At 40.3% G+C, this 13,090-nt stretch overlaps 1 protein-coding gene and 1 non-coding gene across 2 annotated transcripts in view; one reads left to right on the top strand and one right to left on the bottom strand.

The window, feature by feature from the left end:
• Nucleotides 1–12,442, bottom strand: part of FRG1 (FSHD region gene 1) — a 45,884-nt gene extending 33,442 nt beyond the window's left edge. Inside the window, exons 1-2 of the mRNA XM_049772404.1 lie at nucleotides 12,319–12,442; nucleotides 8,341–8,411 (exon numbers count right to left, since the gene is read on the bottom strand). Of these exons, the coding sequence (XP_049628361.1) occupies nucleotides 8,341–8,411; nucleotides 12,319–12,380 (133 nt within the window). The 5' untranslated portion in view covers nucleotides 12,381–12,442. The remainder of the gene's footprint in view (nucleotides 1–8,340; nucleotides 8,412–12,318) is intronic.
• Nucleotides 2,996–3,100, top strand: LOC126008449 (U6 spliceosomal RNA). Its single transcript, XR_007495779.1, has one exon. It is a non-coding gene; the product is annotated as a U6 spliceosomal RNA (small nuclear RNA).
• Nucleotides 12,443–13,090: the final 648 nt, after the last annotated feature.

The following is a 13,090-nucleotide window of genomic DNA, read 5'->3' on the forward strand; positions in this document are numbered from 1 at the left end:
ATCCCATATGGACCCCTGAGCACTACCAAGAGTAATTCTTGAGTGTAGAACCAGGAATAACCCCTGAGCATCACTGGGTGTACCAAAACAGGAAAACAAACAATCCTGACTGGATCCATATTTAACAAACATGTAAAATGACTTCACAGTTGATCATCGTGGATCAAAAGTATAAATGTAAAGCTAAAACTAAAAAATTATTTTTTCTTTTTCTTTTCTTTTTTTTTTGTAAAGAACACCACCCATCACCAGTGCAACATTCCCATCACCAATGTCCCAAATCTCCCTCCTCCCCACAAAATTATTTTTTCTAACTTTAGTTAAATACTGTAGCTTACAAATAACTATTTGTATTACAAATAATATAAATATTTTGGGCATTCAATGTTTTAACACCAATCCCACCACCAGTGTGATCTTCTCTCTCCTGCTGCCTGGAGTTTCCCACCCCTACCCCAAGCCTACCACAATAATGTTTTTATATTGCTTGTTACAACAAAATGCAAACTCAATTATCAAAAAATATAAAACTATAAAATTCTTAAAAGAAAACATATATGCTTCAAAAATATTGAATTTAGCAATCATTTCAATTTCTTAGTTATGACATAAAGGTAAAACAAACAAAAAAGTGGCCAAACGGATCAAAATTGTGATCAAAGCACACCATTAATAGAGAACAAGACAATCCAGAGAATGATAGAAAACATTTATATATCATATCTGATAAGGGGTTAATATTCAGAATAAGACAAAGAATTCTTTAAACTTAAACACAAAAATATAAAAAACCCAGTTTAAAAAAACAGGCTAGAGACTTGAAGAGGCATTTCCTCAAAGATATAAAAAAGGCCATGTAATCTGAAAAGATGCTCAATATCACTCACTCTTAAATTAACCCAAACCTCATTGAGCTACCATTTCACACCAATTAGAATAGCCATTGTAATGGTAGCTTACTCACATCAGAAAATAAAGGTTATTTTTTTTTCCCCTTCAAACAAAACCACATAAACCATCTTGTTGTGTCTCATAAAATGAGGGGGAAATAATGGAGGGTACCAAGACCAAACAGTCATATGAACATTGAGTAGAACTAAAAAATGATCAGACTTAAAACCCAAATCCAAAGCCAATGACAACAGAATTGACACCCAATCTACAAAATGCTAGACACAGAGGGGGCGTTTTATACTAGCAAACCGGGGTGGGGTTGGGGGTTAAAGGAGTGGGATATGGGATGCATGCTGGGAACAGGGGTGGAGGGAGGACAACATTGGTGGTGGGAATGCCCCTGATTCAATGTCACTATGTACCTAAAATATTATTGTGAAAGATTTGTAATCCACTTTGGCCAAAAGAAAAATTATTAAAGAAAAGAAAAGAAAGGTTGATGAGAAAGTGAGAAACTACAACTCTTGATGCTCTATTGGTGAGAATCTGAAATTTTAAGATAATAAACAAGAGTACAGTGGATCTCGCAGAATTAGAATTTGTTTTCTTTTGGGCCACACATGTCAGTGTGCGGCTTACTCTTGGCTCTATGCTCAGGGATCACTCCTTGTAGGCTGGAGGGACTTTATGTGGTGCTGAGAATAGAACCTGGGTTGACCACGTGCTAAGGTAAGGTCCTACTTGTACTATTGCTATGACACCCCCCCCCAATAGAATTATTACATAACCTGGCAATTCATTTTCTGGATATATATACTGCCCTCTCTCCCCACACCCAGTTGAAGCAGGGTCTCCAAGAGACTTTTTCCCCCATGGTTATGGGAAGCAGAATTATTCACATTAGCTATAAGGTGGAAGCAACCGTACAGTTACTGAAAGACAAATAAATAAACTACATTAGATATACAAATATAATAGAATACTGTTTGAAACTTCTCAATCTTACAAGGGAAATTAACATGAATGAAGATTATACTCTAAGTGAAATAAGCCAGATTCTAACAGGCATATAGAGTCTTAGATCATATATATAATTATATTCTAATATATACAGTGTATATTATTTCATCTTGTAAAGCTTTGGAGGTGCTGGAGCAATTCACAGTGTGTAGGGCATTAGCTTTGCACATAGATGACCTCCAACCTGGGTTCGACCCCAGCACCCTGAGCCTGCCAGAAGCGATTTCTGAGAGCAGAATCAGTAATGCCTGAGCGGTGCTGGGTGTGGCCCCCAAACAGAACAAAACCAAACAAAAAATTATAAAGCTTTGTACAGCTGTGCTTTCATATTGGTCCCAAATGGACAAACTTTTTTTTTTTTTTTTTTGTTTTTGGGCCACACCCTGTGACGCTCAGGGGTTACTCCTGGCTATGCGCTCAGAAGTTGCTCCTGGCTTCTTGGGGGACCATATGGGACGCCAGGGGATCGAACCTCGGTCCGTCCTAGGCTAGCGCAGGCAAGGCAGGCACCTTACCTCCAGCGCCACCGCCCGGCCCCATGGACAAACTTTTTAAAAATTTCACACTAGGGCCAGAGGGAAAGCTCAAGGGGTTGAGTATATGTAAAGCATGACTTGAATGTGGGATTGATCCTTGGCATCACATGGTCCCCCAAGTAATGCTGGGAGCCACCCCAGCACAGAGCAGGGAATAGCCTCCAGCATTGCTGGGTGAGGACCTCAAACCACAAAATTTCACACACTGAAAAACTGAAGGATATAATAAAATCACAAAGTAATCCTTTGCTATTCACAGCAAATGGAAAGATCTTGAAAGGACTAAGTGAAGCAAAGTAAGTCAGAAGGAAAAAAGTAAGTATTGGAGGATTTCACCTATGTGTGCAATAAAATAATATAAAATTATGAACAGAGGCAAGAAAATAAAACAAGCTACTGAATATTGATAACAGAACTGAGGTTACTAAGGTAAAGAGAGTGGGTGTGGAGGTAAAAGATGACTAGAGTTTAAAAATGAAGTTGAGTAGGGTGGTACTCAGCCTTTTCTTTCATAGTAAAACAATCATTAAGAATTAGATGTGCATGCTCACTTCGGCAGGACATATACTAAAATTGGAATGATACGGAGAAGATTAGCATGGCCCCTGCACAAGGATGACACACAAATTTGTGAAGTGTTCCATATTTTAAAAAAAATTAGATGTGCACTAGTCTGTCACTATTGTCCATAAATGACCTACACTCAGAACTCAGAAGAATGCTTCCATGTTTAATGATTAAAGGAGAATATCCAAATTCTTGCCCGTACCTCACTAGGGGTTTTCCTGTAAAAGAAGCAGTGAAGACTGAGAAAAGCAGAAATTGAGGTTGCTAACTTCTACATAAAATTATGGCCTAAACTTTTTTTTTTTTAATCAGGCTGCAAACTGAAGCTGAACTGGAGAATCTATTCTAAATCATTATCTGGGAATAAAAACCAAAACAAAACAAAATGCAAGTATACTTCAAGATATTTCTTCCCCAAACCCTCTGCAGACTGTTAGGTATTCCTGCTATGGAATGTGAGAAACAGATCTATTTTGTTTTCTGATATCTGACAAAGAAGGTAATTGAGTACATTCTAATTATTGAAGGGTGAGTGTCCTAGTTGATAAAAGTTTGTCATGGTACCCACCTTTGTTATTGTGGCTATTATAGACACAGAGGAAGGAAGAACCTGTATTTTGAAAGGTCTTTGTGCTTAATCATCTTCCAGTACTACCTACAACCTCTTATGGATACCCACACACCAGTGTCAGAAGGTGATAAGAGATTACGGTTTTGTATGGGGTGGTTTATCAGACTCCTGACTGAACTCAGGCCCAAACAATGATCTGTGCTAAAGGCTTCCTTAAATCTATGTATTTTGGCACAAAGAAACCAAATTATCTATGCTTTGGAAATGGAGCTTCCTTTCCCTACAGTTCTAGTCTTTGGGGGGGGGGAGGTTGGGGCAACATCTGGTGGTGCTCTGGTTTTACTGGCTGTGCTCAGGGATCACTCTTGGGAGCCCAAAAGGTATGCTGGGGATCTAACCCAGGTTGGCTGTTTGCAAGACAAGCACCCTACCTGCTGTACTATCTTGTTGGCCCATAGTTCTATGGTCTTAAGCACCTGCAGTAGGTTGACACAGCTGATATGGCTTTAATCCCTAGAAAAGTAAAGTAATAGGTGATTTCACAAACTGTGCTATTATAAATTCAGCTACTCTGAAACCTAGTAAAGTTCACTAAGATTACTTTCTTACAGCTTTATCCCTGCACTTTATATTTCCTACGTGAAAGGAATAATTTCCTTTATCCTACTTACCAATCTACTTAGGCTTAGAGTTTACCTTCAGATCCTTATAAAAAATGATCAAACAACTTGAAAGAAAAAAGTGCCAGCCCTCTCAGCCCCCACAGAAAAAATTGAACTATAAAAAAAAGTAGGAGGACAAAAGAAAAAAGAGTGACTTTCTCTTCTAGCCCAGATAGAAGACTCTTTCCTGAACCAGCCTTCCAAATATGATTAGGAAACTGGCCAGAATATATGAGAAAACTGATTCAGGTTCTTGGAAGTTTTCTCAATTGGATATGGAACCCAATGCCTGTCAGTTTAGAGGTTTGGTGTTCAGAAGTGAGATGGATTCAAAGTCCGGTACTAAGAAGGAACTCACAAAAGTGAGGCCCCTCTATCTCATTGTGTGATTGTGAGTTAGAGCTGCAAGAACAGGAGATACTGGGGACACCAGAGAGGGAGGGTTCACTGAGGAGCCTGGGTATATGGCCGGGGCCAAATGAAGATGGCTTCTTAGAGTAAGGGTCACACTTTAGGTCTAAGGAAACAACCAAAACAGGCCTAATAAGAAAAGACAAAAACCAAAATAAATTATTTTAACTGGATTTCAAGATAAAGACTTACAGACATTTTTTTGGGCTACACAAAAAAATGACAAATATAGTATAGAAAGAGATATACTATAAAAAGAGATCCATATAAAATATAAAATCATGGGGGCCGGGCGGTGGCGCTGGAGGTAAGGTGCCTGCCTTGCCTGCGCTAGCCTAGGACGGACCGCGGTTCGATCCCCCGGCGTCCCATATGGTCCCCCAAGAAGCCAGGAGCAACTTCTGAGCGCATAGCCAGGAGTAACCCCTGAGCGTCACAGGGTGTGGCCCAAAAACCAATATATATAAAATCATTAGATTTTATGTTAAGATGTGAAGGTAGCTTATCTGGGAAAGAAAAGTCTACCCATAGGCGGGGAGGCAGAGAAACAGCTAAGTAAAAGAGTGCTTTCTTTGCAGTTATAAGGTTGAGAGTCCAATTGCTGGCACCAACCCACATGCTTAAAGTGATCTGGGCACCACTGGGAATCCCCAGAGCCTTAACAAAGTGCATGTGATCTCTGGGGTACTATAATCAAAGTGTGTAAACAACTGTGACCAATAGTGTAAAGTTCATCTGGAATGGATCTAATTCAAACATAAAAGTAGCTTACTTTACTATATATTCCTGCATTTTCCTATAAAACAAAGAAAGGATCAAAGAAAGGCTGGGGGCCAGGGGCCAAGTGGTCTTGGATGCACTGATGAGAAAATAAATAAGGACAGAACTAAATATCCAAGCCAAAGTCAACAATAATGGAATCAAGGGATCTAAACTTAAACACTCTAAACTTACAGGGGCCTGTTATACTGGCAGGCCAGGGGGCATAGGGTGTTGGTACAGGATGCATTATGGATCCTTTGGTGGAGAGAGGTTGACACTGGTGGTGGGAAGGGGCTTACTCATTGTATATCTCAAATTCAACTATGAAGGATTCTGTTGATCGTAATTGTTTCAATAAAATGAAATAAAGAAGTTGTTAGGAAACCGAGATGTGCTGCTAGAGGTAAGACGTCTGCCTTGCAAGCTCTAGCCTAGGACACCACGGTTAGATCCCCCCGCATCCCATATGGTCCCCCAAGCCAGGAGCTATTTCTGAGCACTTAGCCACGAGTAACCCCTGAGCATCAATGGGTGTGGCCCAAAAAACAAACAAAAATAAAAACAGTAAAAAAAAAAAACAGAAGTTGTTAAAAAAACACTTCTAAAATATATTTTCAGTACATGGTATTAGTTATCAGTTATCACTAAAGTCAGTTATCACCAAAGTCTTTTTTATCACTAAAGTCAGTTATCACTAAAGTCTTTTCTTGCTGATTTTCAGTTTGTATACATTAAAATTATTGATAATAATGTAAACATTTCATAATAATCTCAAAAATTGCATATACACTGACCTGCCTTAAATGAAGTAACATTCACCTACAATTTGAATTTAAATATATTTAAATCCTGTATTTAGTTATTTTATTTATAATTTTTATTGAGACCGATGTGAAGTACAAGACTTTCACAGCTGTATTTCAGCTACATAGTGACAGTGAATTAAAGCCATTCCCACCACTAGTGTTGACCTCCCTCCACCATAGTTCCCAGCATGCCTACATACTTAGCCTCCTGAACTGCTAGTGTAACAGGTCCCTTTTGTTATAGTTTGGGTTTCTTGATTTTATTGTCATTGACTTTGGTTTGGGTATTTAGGTTTGAACACTTTTTTTGGGGGGGGGCGGTCACACCTGGCAGTGCTCAGGGGCTACTCCTGGCTCCATGCTCAGAAATCACTCCTGGTAGGCTCGGGCGACCATATGGGATGCCGGGATTTGAAACAATGACCTTCTGCATGAAAGGCAAACGCCTTACCTCCATGCTATCTCTCCGGCCCCTGGTTTCAACACTTTTATTTCCACTTAATGCTCCAGAGACCACTTGGCCCCTGAGTCCCATCCACTTTTTTTTTTTTTTCTGTTTGTAGGAAGACATAAATATGTGGCAGAACAAAATGATTCATGTTCTATGGTTCTGTAAAAAAAAAAAAATCAAGTGGAGACCCTGTCTAGAGGCTATAAATATAAATTAAAGAAGAAAGGAAGGGGCTGGAGCAGTGGCACAAGTGGTGGGGCATTTGCCTTGCACGTGCTAACCTAGGATGGACTGTAGTTCGATCCCCCCCACATCCCATATAGTCCCCCAAGCCAGGAGCAATTTCTGAGTGCGTAGCCAGGAGTAACCCCTGAGCGTCAACAGGTGTGGCCCAAAAAGCAAAAAAGAAAAAGAAGAAAAAAAATGGATGGAAGATGTGGTAAGTTGTTTATTTTTTCCTTTTATTTATTTATTTTTGCATAGGCACAGTAAATATTGGGGAAATTAGAAAGTAAATTCCCTTGGCCTAAGAGATACAGGTTGTCTTTACCCTTGAAGCATACTGTAATAAGATCGACTACAGGTTTCGAACATATTAGTTGTCAAACCCCAAGGTCTTTCTTTAGGGTGCCAGGAAATGTTCTGATCAGTTGTGGTTGTCAAAGTCAGTCCTCTGTAATTAAAGATCTTGGTTTTTGCACAGATCCTAGGATGAAGCCTAGGATAGAGTCTTTCTTCATGGTCCCAGAAAAAGTTCTGCTCAGTTGTGGTTGTTGTAGTCAGTCTTCTGTAATTAGTGATCTTAGTTTTTGCACAGATCCTAAGACAGAGAGTCTTCTGATTTTATCTTACCTTTAGGTGATGAGGTAGGGCAACCTGCCTGTAGAGCAAGATTATTGCTGTTTCCTCTTCATCAGGGTGTCATCGGAACCTACCCTGGCTCAAGTTGGTGCCAGAGCAGTATTAGGGCCTCCCCTCAAGGGGGAGGGAGGATTTGATTCCTGGTGCTGGTGCGGAGAACTGTGCCACTTCTAAGATTGCGATCTGTGATTTGAGGCTGGATGTTTGATGTCCGAACATTTGAGGTCTAAGTCAAGTCTTTATGACAAATGTTGAGGGTGGAAAGCACCCCTGTATTATAAAATTTATGGGTTCTTATCCCTAATAATAATAACTTGTTTCTATACATAAGATTTTCCCATTTAAAAAAAAAAAAAAAGAAGAAAAACTAAAAAAATAAAATGGAAGAAAAAAGAAAAAAAAAAAAAGATTCCCCCATTTTAATGTACTTACGCAAAAAGGAATGATGCCATATCATATTATTAGTGCTTTTGGGGGTAAAAATGACAAACTATACAATCTCTATGCCCTACTATTGACTTGAGTTCTTATCCCAAGCAAGATTTTTTTTTTACTAAAATTTCTTACTAAGCAGAACCAAAACAAGTCAAAAAGAAAAAAAAAAAGGATGAAGGAGGCTACCTCTACATATGGAAATAAACACACTAAGAGTTATAACTATTAAAGAAATAAATATACAAAGCCCCACCAGGAGTAATTCCTGAGCGCCAGAGCCCGAAGTAACCACTGAACACAGTAGGATGTGGCCCAAAAACCAAAAGAAAAACAAAGACACAAAAGAAAAAACAAAGACACTTACCAACAATATCAAGTTGGGTTTCTTCATCCTCTTCTCTCTTTCTCTTTTTTTCTTTGTTCTTTTTTTTCTTACTATGATACGGAAAATAAATTTATAGATGAGTTTAGATATATTAATTTGCATATTAAAGATCAAGACATGATTTCAGAAGATTTTGTTTGACCTCCTTATCAGTGGGGTGCTAGAGAGGCCTTGAACCCAGAGCTCTATGCATACAAGCATGTCCTCTATTGTTTTGTGAAACTTTGAAGTCAACAGGGATGGGGCTGGAGTGATAGCACAATGGGTAGGGTATTTGCCTCCCACGAAGTTGATCTGGGTTTGATCTCCAGCATCCCATATGGTACCCCAAGCACTGTCAGAATGATTCCTGCATGCAGAGGCAGGAGTAACCCGAGGGCTGGTGGGTGTGGCTCAAACTAAAACCAAAATAAGAGAGTCAACAGGTGATTTCACATTTTGTTGTGAAGGAATGAAATGGTACAATCATTTTGAAAATATTTCTCAAAAAATCAAACAAATATGGGGCCAGAGAGATAGCATGGAGGTAAGATATTTGCCTTGCATGCAGAAGGTCAGTGGGTCGAACCCTGGCATCCCATATGGCCCCCTAAGCCTGCCAGGAGCTATTTCTGAGCAGAGAGCTAGGAGTATCCCCTGAATGCTGCTGGGTGTGACCCAAAAACAAAAACAAAAAACAAACAAATTTATACTCCTAAGAGGTAAGAAAACATATTTATACAAGAGCATGCATAAAAATATTCATGTTATTTATAATAGCCCCAAAGCAAACTAGCCAAATTTCCATCAATATATTAATACATATTTTCCAAATTGTGCTGTTTTTCATGTAATAGAATAGTATCTATTATTTTATTAATTTTATTATTTATATTATTTTATTATATTATTTAATATTGTTATTATAGTCATAAAGAAATGAGAAGTCATACTTGCTCTAAGATGAGGGATCCTTCAAATGTTATACTAAGGGGGCCGGAGCAACAGCACAGTGAAGGTGTTTGCCTTGCATGTGGCCAACACAGGACAGACCCTGGTTCAAATCCCAGCATCTCATATGGTCCCCAGAGGCTGCCAGGAGCAACTTCTGAGTACAGAGCCAGGAGTAATCCTTGAGCACTGTCAGGTGTGACCCCCCCAAAAAAAAGAATGTTGTACTAAGTAAAACATGTAAGATACAACAGGCTAAATGTTGTAGGACTCCATTTATATAACATACTCATATACTCAGAACTGGGAAATTCACGCTGATAGAAAGCTGTGGTTTTAGAGATTGGAGGATGCCAAATATTGAATAACACCTCAATCGGCAAAGGGTTACCTTTTGAGGTGATAAAAATGGTTGGCAATTATTTTTATTTTATAATGTTTTTGGGCCACAAACAGTGATGCTCTGGAACTATTCTGGATTCAGAATTTGAGGAATGCTCCCAGCACCATGTGGCTTATCATCTTTCCCATGTAGCCGTGGTCCCCTGAGCATTGCCTGGGAGACAGCCTCTATCCTCAAAAATCTAATATACAAGGCCACAAAGAGGGCATGTGTTAGGATCCCTTGTTAAGATAATAATCAGATCCACTTATCTAGAATTTTCATCAGAAAGTAACCTTTCAGAAGCAAACTCCTTCCTCCTGTAAATTCAGACAATAAATCAGGTTTATTATTATTATTAAAGTTACCTATTAGGAATAATTACCTTAAGGATAATTAAGGATAATTACCTATTAAAAATAATTTCTCTCTAATGACAGAACCCTAGATAGAGTTCATCAAGATTAGTTCACTCCCTGACACTTCCATTCCTAAAAGTACCAAAACCCTTATCATTGAGACCTGGATGAAATACTGGCATGACCCGTTACCCTCCAGCAGACCTACAAGTTAAAAAAATGGTGGATGGGGGCCAGTGAGATAGCACAGCGGTAGGGCCTTTGCCTTGCAAGCTGCCAACCCAGGACCGAAGTTGGTTTGAATCCTGGCATCCTATACGGCCCCCCATTCCTTCCAGGAGTAATTTCTGAGCACAGAGCCAAGAGAGCCACCTGTGTGACTATACCACCCCCCCCCCCCGAAAAAGAGATGGAGGGGGCCCAATCAATAGCACAGCTGGTAGGGCCATGTAGGGCATTTGACTTGCATGCAGCCAACACAGGTTTGACCTTTTGCTTCTCATATGGTCTCCTAAACTTGCCAGGAGTAATTTCTGAGCACTGAGACAGGAGTAACCCGCCTGGGTGTGCCCCCCCAACAACAACAACAACAAGAGTTAAAAGGTAAGGGAGATAGCTTAATGGACTGAAAACATACTTTGCATACAGACGGCTCACATTGGATCCGGGCCCTCCAAACACAGAATCCCAGGAGTGGCACCTGAGAACTGCCCGCATGTGGCCTCAAAACAGAACCAAAAGATTCGAAACTATGAATAAGCAAATGAGAATGAAGTTTTTCCTTTAAAAACAAAATCTAATTAACATTTACTCTTATAACCTCCTCCTTACATTTGGTTCTACTTAAAAGCGAATATATCATCCTTTTGAGGTATTATTCATTCATCTTAATAGTTAATAATAAAATTGCCAGGATGTTAAATAATTTGTCACAAATCACAAACTTAGTAACTGCTTGATCCATAATGAGTTAATATCCCCAGAGGATGGGCCCGGAGAGATAGCACAGTGGCGTTTGCCTTGCAAGCAGCCGATCCAGGACCAAAGGTGGTTGGTTTGAATCCCGGTGTCCCATATGGTCCCCTGTGCCTGCCAGGAGCTATTTCTGAGCAGACAGCCAGGAGTAAGCCCTGAGCATTGCCGGGTGTGGCCCAAAAACAAAACAAACAAAAAATCCCCAGAGGATGTCATATCTGTGACTCTGCTCCATCCTGCTATGCTAAAAAAGATCGGGAAAACTATGGAGGTGAGGAGTGGTGTGGGGAGAGGGGATGACGGGGAACTAGTTACAGCTAGTAAAGGAGTCTGTTATGCTGAGTGAAATAAGTCAGAGGGAGAGAGATAGACACAGAATAGTCTCACTCATCTATGGGTTTTAAGAAAAATTAGAGACATTATTGTAATAAGGCCCAGAAACAATAGAGTTAATGGCTGGAAGGGCCAGAAGGGATGGCTCACAATTTGAAGCTCATCACAAAGACTGGTGATGCTGTTAGGGAAACTAACACTAACAACTAGCATGACAAAGTTAATGAATGAGAGAAGTACAATGCCTGTCTTGAATACAGGCAGAGGTGGGGAGGAGGGAGAGTGGCATTGGTGGTGGGAATGTTACACTGGTGAAGGGGGAGGTATTCTGCTTATGATTAAAAACCAACTACAATCATCCTTGTAATCATGGTGCTTAAATAAAATTATATATTTTTATATTAAAAAAGTAGGGTGAGAAAAACTGGGGCTATTGTTGGCAAGAAATGTCACTGGTGAAGGAATGGGTACTGAACATTGTAGGTCTGAAACAACTGACAGCAACATTGTATCTCTATATCACAGTGGTTCAATTTTTAAAAAGTTATTTAAACTTCTGGGGGTGGGGAGGAGGGACACTTGGGACATTGGTGATGGGAATGTTGCACTGGTGAAGGGTCTAAAAAAAGTTATGTAAAAAATTCAAAATTAAAAAAACAAACAAAAAAGGTGTCTGTTGTTGTAGCCTGCACAATCAGATTATGGCCCTACGTAAGGAGGTTTGGAAAGGGCTTCAGGGGGGACGTGTACTTGCAGCTCGGGTCTCAATGGACTGTTTTTTGGGGGTGCACCCTAGAGAGCGCACTTCCAGACCCTGAATTTATTTGGAATGGTGCGGGATCTAGAGTCTCATCATCTGCTCAACTAGGGATGGAGCCAGGCCCCAGGTTGGGGAGTCTATGACGCTCCCTACAGAACCCCACGAGGGAGCGGAGAGTGAGTTTATCAGAAAAGAACGAAGGAGCCTCCCGACCTTACCTTTTCGCCTTGGTTCCCTTAAGAACGAGTTTGGTCGATTTGACACACAAGTATTCCGCCATGACAAACTCTTAAAATCTTAACTTCCTGTTTCCGCCGGAAACTACGGCGTCCGCAGTAGGCCTAACTTAGTCACCTTTGCGTTTGCTTAAGGCACTTCCAGATAGCGTGTGAGAGATGCGACCTCTGGTGGGCAAAAAAGGTCTAACAGCCCGACATAGTCTCCGGTCACTCAAGATAATCTCGCGAGATCTGATGAGGTTGCGACTTATGGGGTCAGGGTCCGTCCCTGATAGACGGCCGTGCTAGCGACTTTTAAATACGACCTTTCAGTTCCGGAAGCTTTTGCTATATAACATTTTTATTCTAGGGAGTTTTGAATAAGGTGCAGTAAACACCGAGGGAATAAAATAAAAGCCATTGGAATGCCAGGTTTGCCCTCTCGGCATCTCCCAAATGTGTCGGAGTTTGGGTGGAGTTGGAATGAGAGGGTGTGAGGTAAACTGAGGTAATCAAAGATGCCTTTTTGTACTCTGAAGCAGCTTTGCCTTGTGAATGCAAACTAATTCGTTTACTGAGTCATTCTGTTTCAGAACTTGTGAAGGAAACCATTTTCTAGAACCAGAACCAGCAGGATGCTGATATTTTTGCTGATGGTCCAAACCCCATGTGCTGAACATGTACAGAATCTATTAGCAAGGCAAGTTTAGGCTTACTATTGGAAGGGTAACCATTCACGACTCAAAGAGTCAAAGGCTGACATGTTACTTGG

Source organism: Suncus etruscus, chromosome 4 (genome assembly GCF_024139225.1).
Source record: "Suncus etruscus isolate mSunEtr1 chromosome 4, mSunEtr1.pri.cur, whole genome shotgun sequence".
In the NCBI taxonomy this organism is placed as follows: Eukaryota; Metazoa; Chordata; class Mammalia; order Eulipotyphla; family Soricidae; genus Suncus; species Suncus etruscus.